At 43.0% G+C, this 19,801-nt stretch overlaps 1 protein-coding gene across 12 annotated transcripts in view; it reads left to right on the top strand.

Annotated features, from left to right (window-relative positions):
• Nucleotides 1-19,801, top strand: part of BCAS1 (brain enriched myelin associated protein 1) — a 104,768-nt gene that overhangs the window by 38,746 nt on the left and 46,221 nt on the right. For all 12 annotated transcript variants that reach the window (XM_078443941.2, XM_078443935.2, XM_078443934.2 and 9 more), the window contains exons 5-6: nucleotides 17,946-18,104; nucleotides 19,092-19,136. In XM_078443941.2, coding sequence (XP_078300067.2) covers nucleotides 17,946-18,104; nucleotides 19,092-19,136 — 204 coding nt within the window. The remainder of the gene's footprint in view (nucleotides 1-17,945; nucleotides 18,105-19,091; nucleotides 19,137-19,801) is intronic.

Below are 19,801 nucleotides of genomic sequence, written 5' to 3'. Positions count from 1 at the left end.
CATCAGCTGTCCCCTCCCCACCCACCCACTCGAACCTTTCCCCCCTGTCTCACTGCATGCTTCTCCCTGGCTTGGAGTTCCAGCCGCAAACCTGCAGAGCTGTGAATTGGGGGAAGGATGCCCCCATTGCATTCTGGGAGAGGCACACAAATCTTCTGTGTTTTCGGATCGACAATCTTATTTTTGTGCCTCATAAAACTACATTCAGAGCATAGCAGAATTAAAACAAGGCCAGAATTCATGAACAAATGAAGCATTTAGTGCATAGGTCAAAGAAAAGATAAATTATATGCCTGAAAGGTTTCACTGAGCTGTGATTCACACAAACTGTGTTGGCAGGGATGAGATTTGTTTTTTCTTAATTTTTCCAGCCCCTCGACAATTGAACGAGAGCTATAAGATACACACTTAAGAGATTCATTGTCCAAAAAAAAAAAAAAAAAAAAACCCATAATGAAAATTTGATCTTCATCGGTTTAAAAAAACACACTAAGTGTCTGTTGTCAACCAGTAATTCCAGAAGTGTCTTTGTGTTGGAGGGAAAGGGGAGGGGCGGGGCTTAACCTGTTAACAAGCACAGATTCAAGAGATCTGAACAAGAAGATGCCTTTCTTCTAAAGTTTTATTAAATCCTGCAACTGTTATTTAAACACCAACCTTTGCAAAGGTTTAAAAGATGAATCACAGTCTAGTCCTTCAAAGATCTAGTAAGAGACATAATTTTTTTTAAGTTTATTTATCTTGAGAGAGAGAGAGAGAGAGCATGTGTTCGGGTACACATGCATGCCCATGCGGGAGGGGCAGAGAGAGGTGGGGGTGGGGGAGATCTCAAGCAGGATCCTGCACTGCAGGGCTCAGTCCCACAAACTGCAAGATCATGACCTGGGCCAAAATCAAGAGTCGGACCCTTAACCAACTGAGCCACCCAGGCGCCCCATAAGAGACACTTTTTTATGGGAAGTTGTGATAAGTACACTGATCCCCAAATTCATGCAGGCTCCAGATATTAAGAAAAATACTCAGTTTTTGCTTCCTCGTGTCCTTTTCTCTCTTGAACACACTCCATTCAGGCTTTTATCCTCCACATAAACTGTTCTTGTCAATGTGGCCAGGATGTGGCCTCCCCCAACCCTCAACGAGGCTGCCAAGCCCCGGACGTCTCAGGCCTATCCCACTGGACTTGCCAGCCGCATCGGCGACCCTTCCTTCTGGAAATATCACCCTCAGTTAGTTGCCAGTTTCTCCCCCTCGCTGATTAAGGAGTTCCTCAATCTCTTTTGCTGGATCTTATCTTCTAAACGTTGGAGTTCCCCAGAGCTGAATTCTTAGACATCCTCTCAGACTACAGTTATTTCTGTAGAGTCCCAAGGGTTTAGATACAGCCCCCTGCTGACGCGCCCCAAGTTCATGTCTATAGCCTACACCTACTCCTCAAGTCCAGCCTTAAATATCCAGCTGCCTCTTGACACATATTCTTGAATTTCGACATCTCCATTCAAAGGTTCGCCCGACCTCAATGTGTGCAAAACTGAACTCCTCATTCACACCCAACAACAAGCAACAACATGCCTACCTGTGTAATCTACAGGCTTCCTCATTTCACTTAATGGACACTCCATCCTGCCACTGCTGTTTGGTGGTAGAAGTGGAATGAAAGAACCAAGATTTCCAGAATCCTACATGGTGTAAAAAGCAGGTATAAAGAAGCCTTGCAATCAAGCAGCTTACGTTTCAACTCGGCCTCTGTCGCCTACTGACTGTGTGACCTTGGACAAGTGACTACACCTCCCTGAGCCTCGGTTTCTTCATGTGTAAAATGGAAATAATAATCGTATTGAGCACAATTTCACATCGTTCACACTTGTGAAAATTAAATGAGATAAGCCATGTGGAGTGAACTTAGCCCAGAGATCTTGCATTTTGAGAAAAGAAAATTCAGCTATTATTAATATCATGGCTTTTCTTCCCCCCCCCCCCCCCCACCTATTAATCAACATTTTTGTCTTTTACTCTGCCCTTCCGTAGTCCTCGGCCAAACCTCACTGAGATAGCACAGGTGAGTCTAATTTGAAAGCAAAATCACCAGAGGTGGAAGTCCGGATTTGGCTTAAAAACCAAAAAGGTGCAGGAGTTGTAAAATTATTTTAGAAACAATAGAAGTTCAATGCCCTTGCCTACAAGCTGTGGCTTCTTAGTGTCACGTTCAAGGGTCTCTACCAGCTTTCCCCTATCTTTCCAACTATATTTCCCGCTATTCTCTTAAATGTACCCAGTCAGAACGGCCCATGTGTGACCTGCTTCTCTGCATTTTCTCCGCCTGGCTCTTTCTCTCTCTTTATCAAAAATTCATGGGGCACCTGGGTGGCTCAGTTGGTTGAGCATCTGACTTCGGCTCAGGTCACTATCTCATAGCTCGTGAGTTCGAGCCCTGCATCGGGATCTGTGCTGATGGCTCGTAGCCTGGAGCCTGCTTCGGATTCTGTGTCTCCCTCTGTCCCTGCCCCTCCCCTGCTGATGCTCTGTCTCTGTCTCTCTCAAAAATAAATAAACATTAAAAACATTTTTTCTGGGGCGCCTGGGTGGCGCAGTCGGTTAGGCGTCCGACTTCAGCCAGGTCACGATCTCGCGGTCCGTGAGTTCGAGCCCCACATCAGGCTCTGTACTGACGGCTCGGAGCCTGGAGCCTACTTCGGATTCTGTGTCTCCCTCTCTCTCTGCCCCTCCCCCGTTCATGCTCTGTCTCTCTCTGTCCCAAAAATAATAAAAATAAAAAAACGTTGAAAAAAAAATTAAAAAAAAAACCAACATTTTTTCTTTTTAAAATTCACTTCACATTCAAGTGCCAAGTTCTCCATGAGGCTGACCAGATGTCCCCACTCCTGGGTGGTTTCTGGTGACATGAATCCTCCAGTGTTTCTTTTTTATATTATAGGTTAAGTCAAATTCTGTTGCGAAATCACTTTGAAGGAATCATCTTCTTTTTTTTCATGTTTATTTATTTTTGAGAGGGAGACAGAGCACAGGCAGGGGAGGGGCAGAGAGAGAGGGGGACACAGAATCCGAAGCAGGCTCCAAGCTCCGAGCCGTCAGCACAGAGCCCGACTCGGGGCTCGAACTCACAAATCACTAGATCATGACCTGAGCCGAAATCGGACGCTCAACCAACTGAGCCACCCGGGTGCCCCCAAGGGATCATCTTGAAACATCAGAGCTTAAGTGGGAATTTCTAGATCTTTACTATCTTCCAGATGAAGAAATCCAAGCTCTAGGGAAACTGAATCACTGACTCCAAGCTACGTAGCTAAAGAGAATTGCCCGACTCCAAAGCCCATACTTTCACGCTCCACATTATGTTTTTACCATTTTTTTGAAACTTGTGTGATAGTGTTGTGACTCTGTGAAATTGAATACTCATTTGAGGATATTTCGATTTAACTTTTTTTAAATGTTAGGGTGTGCAACATTGCAAATGACAAGTTAGTCTCAAATTTAAAAATTTAAAACTCACCTAATTCTAAGGTTTAAGCTGTGGTTTTTTTATTGTCTGGCCTACCTGTCAGCCACAAGGCCAAGCCATTCCAACAGGCAAAGAGAACTATCCACCCCAAAGACTTTGTCAGTACAGAGGGAAAAATCCACCTTAAATTACATAAATTACGGAGTAAGCAGGGTTTTTAGCTCTACTAGTATAATGTTTATAAATTGCATGGATTTAGCACCACAAAACATTTGATAGGAAATGTTTTCAGCAGCAGAGGTCATGTGCAAGTGTTAGGACCTTGACTGATCTGGAAAGGAGTTCAGATTCTACCACTTATTAGCTGTGAGGTGGAGTTAATAATAATCCTTTTTAACAATCACTTTTTAAATAATCCTTTTTAAATAATCACTTTTTAACAATTCATTATTCATAGGCTGCGTAGTAAGTATTTTGCATATTTTATCTGCTATCTCCTTTGATTCTTATAACAGTACAACAGGGTAGATGTCTAAAAAACTTTTTTAATGTTTATTTATTTATTTTTGAGAAAGACAGAGAGAGAGCAGGGGAGGGACAGAGAGAGAGAGGGAGAGAGAGAATCCCAAGCAGGCTCCGCATTGCCGGCACAGAGCCCAACGCGGGGCTCGAACGCACAGACTGCGAGATCATGACTTGAGCCAAGATCAAGAATTGAATGCTTAACCACTGAGCCACCCAGGTGCCACCCCAAGGTAGATATTTTTATTACCATTTAACAGATGAGGAAGCTAGAGCTCAGAGAAGTGAAGTTAGTGGCAAAACCATAATCATCCACTGGCAGCCATCTGTTCCCAAAGTATGTGTCACTCAGTCATTTCAAAACCTGGTGCTTTCATGCAGAAGAGGAAGATAGTGCCTGAGGGGGTATTGTAAAGGCTAGAGGATGACACGGGCAGTCAGTAGCAATGACTAAATAAAACAGTATGTTTTCTAAGTCCTCAGAAAGTTAGAAATAAAGAATTACGAAATAGCTCAAATGGTCTTCCAGTATGACGGACTTTGAGTAGTATATCATTTCAGGTACCTTTGGCTGTGAGTAAAAAAAAGAAAAGAAAAGAAAAGAAAAGAAAAGAAAAGAAAAGAAAAGAAATAGCTCGCCCAATCACTAGTGGCATAGTTAATGAGGAGAATTTATTATTTCTTGAGCATAATAAGAATTCTGGAGGTAAGGGGTTTACGTTGGTTCGACATCTCCTTAGCCCTAGCATGAGTCAGTCTCCAGCGCCTGCCATGTATGATTGGCTTGGTACACAGATTTTGTCACTTGTGGCGTCTAGATGGCTGCCAGAGGTCCAAGTAGTGGACACACACAGTCATAGTGTCCTATGAAAGGGAAGAGAAGTTTCCGAAGGTCGATGGTAGATCCAGTCACATATCTGTGTCAAGGTACAAGGCGGGGCTTGTCAAGTTTCTTCAGCAGCGAACAGACTCTTCAGCAGAGATGATCTGCCATCAATAGAAACCAGATAGATTTTCTCGATCCAACTTTATATCAGGAAATCATCGCGTGAACGGAGCCGATAGAGACTGTTCCGGTGCCTCCCGCCCTCAGGGTAATTTACTTGAATTCACTCATTGCACAACTGCCTCATTTGACCATGGCCCACAGGAAGAAATAGATTTTACACCTTGACCTGATGCACATGCTCATGAATGCAGCAAAGAATGCACAGAACAGTGCTGTTCTTACAGCACGGAATACATGCTGGCATTTTGTATTCTTTTCTTTTCTTTTTTAATTTTTTTTAACATTTATTTATTTTTGAGACAGAGAGAGAGCATGAACAGGGGAGGGTCAGAGAAAGAGGGAGACACAGAATCTGAAACAGGCTCCAGGCTCTGAGCTGTCAGCACAGAGCCCGACACAGGGCTTGAACCCATGGACCGCGAGATCATGACCTGAGCCGAAGTCAGACGCTTAACCGACTGAGCCACCCAGGCGCCCCTTGTATTCTTTTCTAATGCTCTGCTGTTTGATGGTTTTAATGCTGGTCTTGACCCACTAAGCTGTTTTCCAATCCACTAATGGTCACAATATGAAGTCCGAAAGAATTTCTTCTACCGTAATCACCCTTCTCATATACAGAGACGGTGAACTTGAGGGACGTGACTGCGTCTCAGGCAGTTTGGTATTATTCTCAATGCCTGGCACCTGTTGGCATGCAGCAATGTTTGTGAGGTGAACCTAACAAGAATAAAGCTGGTGCACATCATGTCACCACTTTGCAAAGAATCTTGGAATATAGTCTCATTATCAGCTCTGCCTGACACAACTTGAAAGAGGAAATGACTTCAAATGCATGCAGGATATAGATGCCTTCACTGAGATAAGCTATGTAGAATCGCGTAACTGTATCATTTATTTGGTTTTTTTAAATCGGTCTTTAACATGTTATGGTGTTAATAATCATGGTTGAATATCAAGTGACTGGTGTTTTGCAATGAATTTGCAAAACAGATTTTGAGTTAGCTTTCCCCTTGGTGTCATCCAGTCTGATTCGCTCCTTCCAGCAAAGGAGCAGCGAAGGCAGCAAAGGCAGCGAAGGCAGTCAAGCAGTCCTAGTTTATTGAGCCTTTACTAACTCACAGAGAGATGAAATATCGTGCAGAAGATCATCCGGGTAGAAAGGAGCAGAACTGGAATTCACCACCAGCACCCACACGTTTAGCCACTGGGCCTAGAAGTTCAAAAACAGGGAACATTGTGAACATTTTGAACCCCCTCAAAAGGGGGCTTAAAATATATTTTTAAAAATTTCTGAAGCTAATACTTTGGGACATTAGTTAATTCTAATTCTATGCAACATCAGTCCAATAAGATGTGCCTAGAAACAGGGCTCGCCACCGAAGAGTTTGAGAAAATCCTATTATGGTTTGCCTCCGTCTCTGAAACCGTAAGAGATTCTTAAATACGGAGAACAAACTCCGCGTTGATGGGGGGTGGAAGAGAGGGGAAAATGGGTGTGGGCAAGGAGGAGGGCACTTGTTGGGATGAGCCCTGGGTGCTGTATGGAGGTGATGAATCACAGGAATCTACTCCAAAGCCAAGAGCACACGGTGTACGCTGTATGTTGGCCAACTTGACAATAAATTATATTAAGAAAAGGAAAAAAGAAAATACTGTTTGCCTTATCTTCTCTCCTGAAGATTCCCAATGGATATCAGCTTCCTAAAGACCTGAGAGGTCCTGCAGCAAGCAGACCTGATTCAGTTTGTTTAACTGAGAGTTTCTCCAACCTAATTGTCCATAAAACTACTAGTCCTCTAACCAGCTGGCCAGAACTTTCGAGGGACTGTTCTCAGAAATGCTGAGCTAGGCATATAGACCCAAGTTGGAAAATGGCCTCCTGTTGGAGGCTGCAAACCAGAGATAGAGTCTATGTGAATCTCACAGTGTTTTGGGTAATATTTTCATTTATTGATAATACTTCCGAATTGATCAAGTTGACAATATTTTAAAATGATAAAATTTGAACACAGATCCATGTTTCGGACCTTTCTGGGAAGTGGGAAGTTTCGTCCTGTGTTCTCAGATAGAATGTGAGTTGTGGCTGCCCCTGGGGATGGGACATTTACTCTCCAGCCCATCCAGTCCCCACCCCTCCCTTGTTCCCAACAGTGTGGCGTGGGGGTTGTCCTTTGCTAGAACACCTACATTATTATTTTCTTGTGGTAGGGCTGAGAGTAAAGTGAAATATCTCCATCACAGACCACTTTCCTTCCTTCCTAGCACTTATCACAATTTCAAGCTACTTAGGGGGGCACCTGGATGGCTCAGTCGGTTCAGCATCTGACTTCAGCTCAGGTCATGATCTCACGGTTCCTGAGCTTGAGCCCCACGTCGGGCTCTGTGCTGACAGCTCAGAGCCTGAAGGCTGCTTCCGATTCTGTCTCCATCTCTCTGCCCCTCACCTGCTCACGCTCTCTCTGTCTCTGTCTCCAATATAAATAAATAAATAAGCATTAAAAACATTTTTTAAGTAAATAAAGCTACTTAGGTGACCGTCTGGTTAATAAACTCTAAATCCAGCCCGAGAGGCAGGTGTGGTATAATAAAAACAGGAAGCGTGAATGCTTTCATTTATTCATTCAACAAACATCCAAGTACTTTCTTTGTGTCAGGAGTGATTTTAGGGCAGATAGAATGGTGTACCTCACGACAGCTTTCATTCCAATGAAGAGAGCAAGAGCGAATACGAAAATAAACAAGCAGATAGTTCCAAGGGTAGAAAAAGGGCTGTGAATTAAATCGGTAGCGTTTTGAGACAGAAAGTAGATTGGAGAGGTGGCTGACGATTAAACGGGTAGAGGTAGGGCCCAGGAGTTTGGTCTAATCTAGAAATTCAGGGAAAAGGATGGGACTTTTTTTTTCTCTCTTTCTGCACAAGGCCAAACCGTTCTTAGGTCTACAACCTAATTTTGGCAACATGCAAAACAGTTTTCTTGTTACTGAGAAGTGTTTAAGCAGATGACAAACATATTCTAGGCTGTGGGTCATTAGCTTTTAGATTTTGAAATACTTTTTTTTTTTTTTTTAAGCTGGATGTTTTCCCTGTAATAAATATGAAATGCCATGATCACTCTGGAACTTGTACATGTTGAAACTGATCGTGGAACAGAAGAATCTTCCACAAATCCCTTTTGCCCGATGTGACTTGCCCTGGGAATCCCTCCCCACCCACGCTTTGCCCACAGCAAATGTATTTTTCCATTTTATATCATACGCAGTGGCCTTTAAGCAGATGCCGAGTCGTGCGTCCTTAAGAATATCCCCAAAGCAATGACTGCTGAGGACGAAAAGAAGGAGAAGCAGGAAAAGACCATTTCATTGCTTAATTCTCTACCCACATTTCACTTGCCATTGGAAATCAAGTTGACAAATTCACTTACCCCTCAAGTACAGAGAAGTTCTGAGAGAGAAAATGGAAAACCCTTATTCACAGCAAGCAGGTGTGAATTGCTTTCTTTGATAGATTTCTTTCCACCCTCCGTCTCTGACCACAATACACAACCACTTTATTTAATCTTATAAATACAATATCTCTGCATCAGTCAACACGACGGATTAATGAGGCTGTACTACGTATAGGTGCTGTGTTTGGCTTTTGCTGCCGAGATACGAGATGAGTTCTTAATACCCTGAGGTTAGGTCTACAGAGTATTAAAGCAGGTGGTGATCTTACGATTTACAATAAAGAGCATCACGCTGGATAGCTGGTCCAGCCTAGCCCGATTCAATTAGTGTAAGTGGATAAAATGAACAATATTGCCTCTCTTCTCCCAAAAAAGGGGTTGGAAAGTGGATAAGTGGAACGTTTTTAGATCTGTGTCATGCAGCTTAAATTCTCCTCTTCGAAAACATGCCAGAAGACAAAGAAAAGACAGCTTTCACGTTTCCATACTTTTATATTATTTTATATTGCCCTCTGACATCTTTGGTAATTTCTTAATCCACTCCCCGGATCATTAGGAAGCTTGTTTCAACCACGGCACTTTAACAGTACACAATTTTAAAGTCTCAAAGCAGCGTGCGTTTGGAATGAGCAGTTTGACATCTCGGAATGTATTGAGAAAAAGGGCAAAATTTTATCCGCAAGACTTTTTTCTTTTTTTAATTCCAGCAACGTCTATAAGGGCAGCGTTGGGAAGGTCGAAACGATCCAGTAAAAGCATTGTTCTGTTGATTATGGCACACCCTTGCACTGGGCATCAAAGGCCGGCATGACATAGAGATGGAATGGGCGACCTGTGAAGGGCAATGTTAAACGAGGAGAGCGGGTTTCAAAATAGGAAAAGATGCCCTTAGGGTAAAAAGCATGTGTGCCCGCCTGCCCCCACATATTCGTCCTTCCGGAACCCAAAGAGGGGTGTGGAATGAAAAAAACTGCACATTGTGAGTAGCAGTCTGTCGCTTTCAGTAACGGGATGATGGGTGCACTTTACATTTTTACTCCTCTCATCTACATGCACTGCCTGGTAAGGTTATACAGGACCACAGTCTAGGAAATTTCCCGATCCCTCCACTAGGGTGCGCTGTGAGGCTTGAGGCCCCCCCGGGGTTGCACCACAACCGGGAGAAAGGCTGCTGGTAGTGACAGTTTCCACTAGGTTATTTTTTCTTCACGGTAATTCCGGAACTATGCAATTCAGAGCTAGTGTGCCAATTCCTTGTTCAGAAATAACCCCCACTTATTAAATCCGCTTACAACGAGTGCGTAGTAACCTCCAGTAGGGGATGAGCAAGAGGAATTTTGCGGTATCGGATGGGCAGTCTTTGAAGCCCTTCCATGATTAGCATTCCTTAGGCGCTGTGTTCTTTCCCTATTTTTGCCAAAGCTCAAACGGTGCGAAGGCATTTCTTTACCAGCTGATGTGAATTTGGGCAGGAATAGTGGGAAAAATAAAAATTAGCTACAATGATAAACTCTCCTTAGGTGGCTTGGAGCTTCCTAGTAACACAAAGGAAATGTATATGATATAGACGTATATAATATATGCAATATAGACGTATATAACATATGTAATATATATGTACCCCGATTGGCTTAGGAAAATTTGAAGTTCCACGGAAACGTTTTCCGTAGACTTCGGTTTTGCAGTTCCTTCCTGCTTGTTGATTCATTCGCTTTCCCTTTTAGGCAAAAGGCAAGATAAATTCTACCTTCAAGAATTAACCACATTCCATTTTTCTCCCTCCGTCTGACAATGGCTCCATGCAGGTGACGGGGCTCTCAGAAGAAGACGGTCTGGAGACCATTGCTGCCTGGCACACGATGCCCTTTGTGCTGTCGGGGCATCCAAGTGGGAGAGGAAAGAGACCTTTCCCTTTTATCCTAGGCAGCATGTGGCTCAAATTTCTAACAGATGGAAAGGAATGGAGTGATGGGTTTCTGTACCATTCGGTGTTTTCCAGACAAATTTTCCTGTGTTAAACTGTACGCTAAGTGCCGATTCCAGGTACAACATTCGAACCGAAACCAGTGACACGCCGTCAGAGGTAAAGCTAGAAGAGGGAGACATTTATCACTAATAGCTCCAGACAAGGCTTTTATGGCCTTGACCCCTCTGCCTTATGTTTTCACTTTGACGATGTAGGCTTTGCTTAAAGAGGCTGAAATCCAGCTGACAATTTACAGTTGAAGGAAGGTGCCAGAAGTTCCATATGGGTTTTATTATAGACAATCAAATTATGATAAGGCGGCATTATTTTTCAACATGACAAATTGTGATCACTTAACTAGTGTTCCTGTCTGTTTGCCCTTTGAAGGCAACAGCAAGGGGGGAACCTAGGCTTCTTCCACACGGATGAAAAACAAGCTGACAGCACGAACACCTGTTTGTATGAAAGAAGTTTCCAGATATTTCCTGAGGAACGTTTGTGCTTTGGTCTAAAATGTCTGGTGCTGAGAATGATCTGGAGGCCTGATGAGAATAGCAAAGACATATTCGTAGTTAGGAGCAAAGATCATTCCACAAATAACTCAATATTTGAGGCATCATCTTCCCAACTGTGTTTAGTTTCACCCTCTGAGTGTTTGGGTTTTGTTTTGTTTTGTTTTTTTTAATTTGGTATTAGTCGTCTACGTTTTAATTTTGGTTGTTATAGGTCATACCCGGCTCAAAATAAGAAATTGTAAGACGGTGTACTTGTGTCACAGTGCTACTCCTGTAGATAACTGCTGTGCATTTTTGAATGTATCCTTCCAGGGTTTCTTTGGATGTACGTAAGCAAATACAAGCGTAAATTCTTATTCCTTTTTCTTTACACAGAAAATAATATAATACACACTCTGTTCTATTCCACGCTTTTTTTTTCCCCAGTCGACACTGTATCGATATCTGTACACCCTCCCCATTTCTAACACTTGTGTAGTAATCCACTGTGTGGATGTGCAATGATCTATTTCACCAGGACGCTGGGAATGACGTTGGGCTGGTTTCCGAACATTGGCTAATTGCCTCACTGCGGTGAACGGCCTCACGCCTCTGTGTATTCACACGTGTGTGAACTGACTTTTAGAGTCAACTCTTAGAAGTGGAATTGCTAGAGAAAAGAGTCCGTTCTTTTGAAAATTATTGGTAGGGGCTCCTGAGTGACTCAGCCGGTTAAACGTCCGACTTCGGCTCAGGTCATGCTCTCATGGCTCGTGGGCTTGAGCCCCAAGCTGGGCTCTGTGCTGACAGCTCAGAGCCTGGAGCCGGCTTCGGATTCTGTGTCTCCCTCTCTCTCTGCACTTCCCCGACTCACGCTCTGTCTCTCAAAAATGAATAAAAATTAAAAAAAATTAAAAAACATATTGATAGATAATGCCAAATTGCCCTCAATCAGGACAGAATTAATTTATATTCCAATCATCACTTACAACAGTGCCTGCTTCCCAAACCAGCCTCCCAATGGAATGTTTTCAAACATTTGGATTTTTTTTTTTTAAATCTCAATCTTTCCTTTTATGGCCTCTGGATTTTGAGTCATAGTTACAAAAGACTTCTCAACGCAAAATTATAAAATATATACTTTTTTTGGTGTTTTCTTCTAGTGTTTTTATCCATTTGGATTTTGTCCTGGTATAGGATTGAGTTAGGACACTGTGTTAATTTGTTTTCAGATGACCACCTCGTTGTCCCTCTCTCTTTTATTGAGCAATCCGTCACTTCAAAGAGATCTGAGGTGTCATTTTTATCATACGCTAAATTCTCACATATCTTTGGGTAAGTCATGTTGCATAGCAAGGAAAAGAAATAGACAAGAGAAACTAAAATAGGAAAACCCTTGGTAGAAAGATATTTAAGTAAACACCGGAAGAAAGGGAGTTGTTTAAGGCAATGTAGAAGACAGCCTACACGTTTTTTGCTTCTGGAATAATTTGGGCTCAGAGTCAAACTCCAGCTCTACTCTATGACCATACACAAGTTATTTATTGTTGTCATGCATCAATTTTTTCATCAGTAAAAAAAAAATGTGTATAGTACATACTTCATGAAATCGTAAGAACTAAATGGGGCCTTTTAAACTAGTTTCTTAGGGCTGGCCACATAAAGCTTGGTCATTTTTATTATTTCCATAGGCATTTCTTTTCCTCATTATACGTTCCTCAAAGAATTCATGGCTACAAAATATTCCATCACATGGAACGTATGTTAATTCCTACATGTAGAAATGTAGGCTAATGTAGCTTAGAGGTTAATCTCACATGTTAATGCCACATGCTAATTTATCGATCTATTCCAGAATTGTTGGACTTTTTATTGGTTCTTCATTCTTACTCTTCCAGAACTACCCTACAATGCTTTTTTAAAATTTTTAAATCTTGGAGCGCCTGGGTGGCTCAGTTGGTTAAGCATCTGACTTTGGCTCAGGTCATGATCTCACAGTTCGTGAGTTCGAGCCCCGCGTCAGGCTCTGTGCTGACAACTCAGAGACTGGAGCCTCCCTTGGATTCTGTGTGTCTGTCTCTCTCTGCCCCTCCCCCTCTCATGCACACACACACACACACACACACACACACTCTCTGTCTCTCTCTCTCTCTCTCTCTCTCAAAAATAAATAAACATTAAAACAATACACTTAAATTTTTTTTATCTTGAAATTATAGATTCATATGTAGTTGTAAGAAGTAATACAAAGAAATCCCTTCATCCAGGGTCCCTCAGTGGTAACATCTTGTGAAACTATGATACAATAACACAACCAGGATATTGGCATTGATACAATCCCATGGAGAACATTCCCACCAAGACAAGGACACATCATGTTGCCCTTTTATAGGCTCATCCCCTTCCCTACTGTATCCACCCTTCCGTTAACTTCTGGCAACCACTCATCTGCTCTCTCTTTCTATAGTTAGGTCATTTCTAGAATGGTATGTGTACTCTTGGGACAGGCAGGATCCTCTGAAGACTCATCAAGGTCACGGACGCTATTAATTGATACTGTTCCTCTCCTTCCTTTTTTATTGCTGAATACCCTTCCATGCTACAGATAGACCACATTGTCTTTAATGGTTCATTCATTGAAACACATCTGGTTGTTTCCAGTTTGGGGCTATTCCAAACTAAGTTGCTATAAACTTTCCTGTGGAAGCAAGTGTGAATATATGTCTTCATATATTTTTTGTGAATATATGTCTTCATTTTACTGGTTAGAAAAAACCCAGGAGTACAGTTGTTAGGTTGTATTGTAGCTGTGTATTGAGTAAGAAACTGCTAAACCCTTTTCCAGACAGGCTGTATCATTTTATGTGCCCACCAGCAAGCAATGTGTGTGTGATCTAGTTTTTCTGCCTCCTTGTAAGCATTTTTCTTTTTTGTTTTTTGGTTTTTTTGGAGGGGGGTGGGGTGGGGTCAGTGACTGCTGGTATTTCCAGGTTGCTGGCTCCATTTCCAGGTCTAGAATCTATGAGGCAAAAAGAAATCCCAGGAACTCCCCACCATATGGTTCCTCCAGTCTGTAGCTGGTCTACCTGCCCCTGTCCACCTGGCAGAGAGAAAGCAGGGATTGGTTTTTCCATTTTGCTTACTGGGAGGATAAGGAAACATTCGTATTCTCCATCTTTCTGGAAGCAGAGTTATGTTTGTTTTAAAAGCCAGGCTAAGAAGAAACAATTATTTCAAGAGAAGGGCTCAAGTTCAAGCCGAGGATTTCAATTTGAAAGGCCATAAAGCTGTCACTGGGGAAGAGCCCCTGGCAGACAAACCATCTCCTTGCACTGAGCAGGAGGGTCTACGGGGTCTCATCTCTCAGCTGCTGTCCAAGACTTGAGACACTGCTGCCCCCGGGGAAATCAGGGAGGCGGAGGGAAGCATCTTCAGAGATGTCTGGAGAAGACGCCATGGGGCCGAGGACAAAGCTGGAGGACTCCTGGAGTCCGTCCCTGGAGTTCTGTTGAGCCGTGTCTCCTCCATTCAGACTGCTCTGTCCTGGGCAAGGAGGTACAAATGGCTATCTGCTGCCTTCCTCAGAGGGTAGCCATCATGGCGGGCTTTCCCTGATGACCACCTCGACCCATGAGCACCACTTGACCTTCTACCAATCCGTTTCCCCTTCATTGACTTCACTGTGTTCCGTTTTATTTCCAGGGAGTTCAGTAAGTGTTCCCTGTGTGTCTAGCCCTGGAGAAGAATCATCGCCTCTTTCTCCCTGCAGGAAGAGCCCATCTGGGAGCTGGCAGACCCTTCTAGATGCAGACTCTTTCACTCACTGTGAGGAGCACTGGGAGCCCGTGGGCTGTGGGGCCAGAGGGGCTCAGAGCAGCTGACCTAACCTGGAGGTCAGCACCCCCCACCCCCGGCAGAATAGATGCCTCCCCCACCCCCACACATAACCTTCTTGGAGGATTTCACCCAGTGACTAATTCACCCTCTGTTCTTTGATCTTCTTCATGTTTTCTCTTGCAGTCTTCACTTCCTGAGTCATGAAGTTCACTTATTGGTCCCTCTGTCTTTTTGTTGGGTTTTGCTTTGCCTCCCTGCTGGAATGTCAGCTGTCTGAGAACACGGCTGTGTGTGTCTCCCTCACGGCTGTATTCCCAGCGAATGTGTCCATTTGGGGCACCCGGTAGACGTTCGATAAATAGTTTCCTTCCTAACTCTTATGCTGTCATAGATCCCAAACCTTGCAGTGATTCAAAAGTCCAGTCCCATTCGGGAACTCTAATCTCATATCCATTTTCTTTTCTGGAGCCAAGCTCTGATGCCACCTTGGACTTGTAATCTGGAAGGAATAGGATTTTCTCTCTTACTTCTCTGTCCTCAGGTGTGTGAGTTCAGGGAGGAAGGACTGAGAGAAAAGGGCTCTGGTCTTTTTGCCTTGCTGGTGCCATTGTCCTTTCTTGACTGTGCTCATTTTTTCTGGTTTAGGCAACTATAGATCTGGTGGAGCGGGGAGTGTCTGGACTGCCAGCTCCAGAGCCCATGCTAACCCTCCGTGGTCTCTCTGAAGCTTGGGCACAGTCCAAGTTCCCCCACGTAGCACATGACTGAACGGAGATAACTCTGTCCTAGGCAACACCGTAAGTCAGACCCAGTGGGACACCTCTCAATTAGATTTATTCCTTGTACCACTTTCAAAATGGCTCATCGCCCAAAACACCTGTTGGATTATTGGTATAATATTCTTTGTTTCAAGTTTTATTTAAAATTTTCTCTTTATTCTTCTGCACGTCGCTGTCCAGTTTTCCCAGCACGCTTTGCTGAACAGACCATCTTTTTTCCCATTGGATACTCTTTCCTGCTTTGCCGAAGATTAGTTGGTCGTGTATTTGTGGGTCCATTTCTGGGTTCTCTATCCTGTTCCATTGATCTATGTGTGTGTTTTTGTGCCAGTACCGTCCTGTCTTGATGATTACAGCTTTGTAATACAGCTTGAAGCCCAGAATTGTGATGCCACCAGCTTTGGTTTTCTTCGTCAACATGACTTTGGTTATTTGGGGTCTTTTCCGGTTCATACAAATTTTAGGATTGTTTGTTCTAGCTCTGTGAAGAATGCTGGTGTTATTTCGAGAGGAACTATGAATGGATAAAGAAGATGTGGTATATATGTACAATGGAGTATTAATCGGCAATCAAAAAGAATGAAATCTTGCCATTTGCAACGACGTGGATGGAGCTAGAGGGTATTATGCTAAGCGAAATTAGTCAGAGAAAGACAAATACCATATGATTTCGCTCGTCTGTGGAATTTAAGAAACACAGCGGATGCACATAACAGAAGGGAAGGAAAAATAAGATAAAAACAGTGAGGGAGGAAGACCATCAGAGACTCTCAAAAACAGAGAACAAACTGGGGATTGCTGGAGGGGAGGTGGGGGATGGGCTAAATGGGGGATGGTCATTAAGGAGGGTGCTTGTCGGGATGAGCACTGGGTGTTGTTTGTAAGTGACTGGATTCTACTCCTGAAACCAAGACTACACTGCATGTTAACTAACTTTTTTTTTTTTAATCTCTTTTCACTCAGCTTCACCTAAGCAAAAATATCCACAGTACCAAAGGTCTGGTGCCAGGAATAACATTTTTTTAAAGCACACCAAAGCAATAACTTTCTGTGTGCGCGTGCGTAGCACCTAACATGAAATCCCCGTACCTGTAGGTATCTTACCACTCATCCGCTATAAACAACATTTTCAACCATCCTTCCTAACAAGTGAATAAATAATGTTGCTATCACTACATTATACCTTAGTATAAAAAAAATCCAACTCACGTGAAACCTGTTTTTTTTTTTCAAAAGAGCCTCTCTTCCAAAGCAAAACAGTTTCTGCCTGGAATTAACTAGAAAACCCAACAAGCTTGTCAAGGCCACAGCTTTTATCTGCTTTCAGTTTTACAAAGTTCTAGTTCTTTATGAGACATTTCACGAGAAGCACCTCTCCATTTAGAAAGAGTGCCAGGGCTGAGCCAAACCTTGCAGGATACGTGTGTTATTATTACCTTTTAAAATATTCATCAAAATGTATTTTTGTATTTTTATAGCCGTCCCACAAAAGCCCCATTTTTAATGCAGGCTACTCTGGCCCGGCCTCTGGCATTAGGCTAATCTTACGTACATAACCTGCGTCCAAAGTGAGTGCAGAGGAGAACGGGGCACAGAAACTCAGAGAAGGAAACAGATGTCGTGGCCGGCAAGACCCAGAGAGATGTCAGTGGTGGGGGGAGGGGGAGGGAAACTCGAGATCAAGCCTGAAGAATGAATGGGTTTGAAGTAACCTGACTTAGGCTAGGGTCACGGCTGTAGAGATGGGGAAAGGAGGACAGGGGTAAGGGCCTCTGGGTGGTTCAGTCGGATGAACATCCAACTCTTGATTTCAGCTCAGGTCACGATCTCATGGTTCGTGAGCTCGATCCCCACATTGGGCTCCGTGCTGAATGTGCAAGGCCTGCTTGGGGTTCTCTCTCCCTCTCTCCTTCTCTCTCTCTCTCTCTGACCCTCTCCCGCTCAATCTCTCTCTCTTTCAAAATAAATAAACTTTAAAAAAATAAAAAAATAAAACAACGGTACTTTTAAAAAGCTGATATGATTCTTACTGTGGAGATTGTGGGAAGTCAAATGGAGGCGTCTCTGGGGCTAACGTACGGATCGTTAGACTAGGTGACCACGGAGTTGGGAAATATTGGCATCATACACAGCCTCTTTGTAGAATTGGGAGAAAAGAGGTTTTGTTCGGGGATGCAACGTGCCCTGCTGTGTTTGTTCCCCTCTGGCTCCAAACAATGTCCCTCCAACTGACTGCAAATGCTGAATATGTTAGAAAGCAGAGGAGGGGAAGGAAGAGTGATTCTCATAAGCTCCCGATTGTTCTGCATCCCCGTGGGCAGAAGAAGTATGGCTGGAATTAGGGGGTAAGGGAGAGAGGGGTGTGAAGCAAAAATATTGCTGTGAGAGTCCACATTCAACAAGTGGAAACTGTGACGACTCTGTTTGACACCTAGGACATAGTTGACAGCAAGGGGAAGGAAGGACAAGAGATCCCGACTGTGAGGTGCTCTGTCCCTGGGGACCCAGAGGAACTGGACGTTGCAAAGGAGGACCCCCAGGCAACAGATACAACAGAGAATCGTAATTCCATCATGAGCTTCTTTAAAACTCTGGTAAGTGTTTTCCTCCCCCTCTTTCCTCAATCCCATTGCTCAAAAGTTTGGTTAATTCTAAGAATAACACGTACTTGGATGTCATTGTATTGAATGGGGTACCATGATGGGGCAGCTGGAACACTGGAGAATGGGGACAAGAGGTGCCTTGCAAGGGGATCATGTCACATCAGAGCTGAGGACCACGATATGAACGTTGGGTGCCCAAACTGTGTGACATGAGCTGTGTTGTCATGGAACTCTACAGTAGTTTCAAGTCTTACGGTCATTGATCATAAACATACTTGGAAAATAGCTCCTTGAGTTGTGGACCTATCAACGTAGTTTTGCCGCCCAAATGGCTGATAAAACCATAGAAATAATTCCCTATCTTGTTACCTCTAAATCTACTTCAACTGCATAGAGGCAAGGACCCGTGTCTTGTATTGCTTGCTTATCTCTGATTCCTCAAGGAAGCCACAGACAGTCACATGTCAGACATACAAAAGAGGGCTGAATGAATGAATGAATGAATGATCAAACAGACAGCTGCAGGTGTGTTCGAGTTATTTCCAAAGTCCGAGACTAACTTCAAAAGGTAAAACAAGTCAACAGAACGTGCCACAAACACCAAAGGGTTGTGCGTTTCTTTGGATTGGTGGTAGAATTCATGGAAAATCCGTGGCCTTCCAGGAGGCAGTTTTGAATGTGGTCAAGCCCTTAGTGAATGTGTAAGATCTGATACATTTCGTTATAAAATATTAATGTATTTTAGCTTTTCTATACCTAGAAATTATCCAGAAGTCCGTGGTTTTCTACTGAACTTGGTAGAACTCCTTTCTACTGGAAAGGACTTCTCATTACATTCTTTACCAGCAGAGTGAATTTTACCACCACCCCCCAGAAAAAAAAAAAAAAAGACAAAAAAAAAATGTATCTATGAAATCAAATCACCTTACCTAATGAGCTAGCTATGAGTTTTAATATTTGGTTTTCTTACATTTTAAGGTTTCACCTAACAAAGCTGAAACAAAAAAAGATCTGGAAGATACGGTAGGTAGTTTGAAGGGTGTTCATGCTTGGGTTTGTGTGTAGAGTTGGGTTTGGGTTTGTGTCTGCTGTTTCGCGTCCTGAGTTTTGCGTGTGTGCATGTGTGTGTAGGCACGTGTATACTTACCTATATATTTAGTAATTGAAAAGTGCTGTTAGACTGTCTTTAAAACATTTCATTCATGTCAACGATATTTTAATGAAAATTTTAGTGGAAAGCTTGAAATATATGCTAACTCTGGATATATAATGTCACAATAACCAGTTTCTTATATAAAGTAAGAACCGAATACCAGTAACCATATATCATGTTAGTCTTGTTAGCTGTGTATAGAGAGACCCAAGGAATATAGGAATAGGGTACAGAGTATGGAGTAGCCACTGGAAATGAGGAAGAAATGAGACTCAATTGGAAGTAGAAGGAAGCTGCCATATTTTCGGTTTCTAAAAAATACATTCTGTGTCTTTCATGTAATTTGAAAAGAATAAATCACCACAAAGGCAGTTGTTTGGTGAAATGAAATAGTCACCATTGGACTCTTGCCAAAGGAAGGAATGTTTAGAGTTAGAATGCCCTAGAGAGACCGAGTTTTTTCCTGTCTTCCTAGAGATTCAACCAATTCCCCTCAAAATAAATTTTGTTTGGATCAACTACTTTCTAGAGATGT

The sequence above is a fragment of the Panthera onca genome, chromosome A3, assembly GCF_046562875.1.
Source record: "Panthera onca isolate mPanOnc1 chromosome A3, mPanOnc1 haplotype 2, whole genome shotgun sequence".
In the NCBI taxonomy this organism is placed as follows: Eukaryota; Metazoa; Chordata; class Mammalia; order Carnivora; family Felidae; genus Panthera; species Panthera onca.
This window is presented reverse-complemented; position numbering and strand designations above follow the sequence as displayed.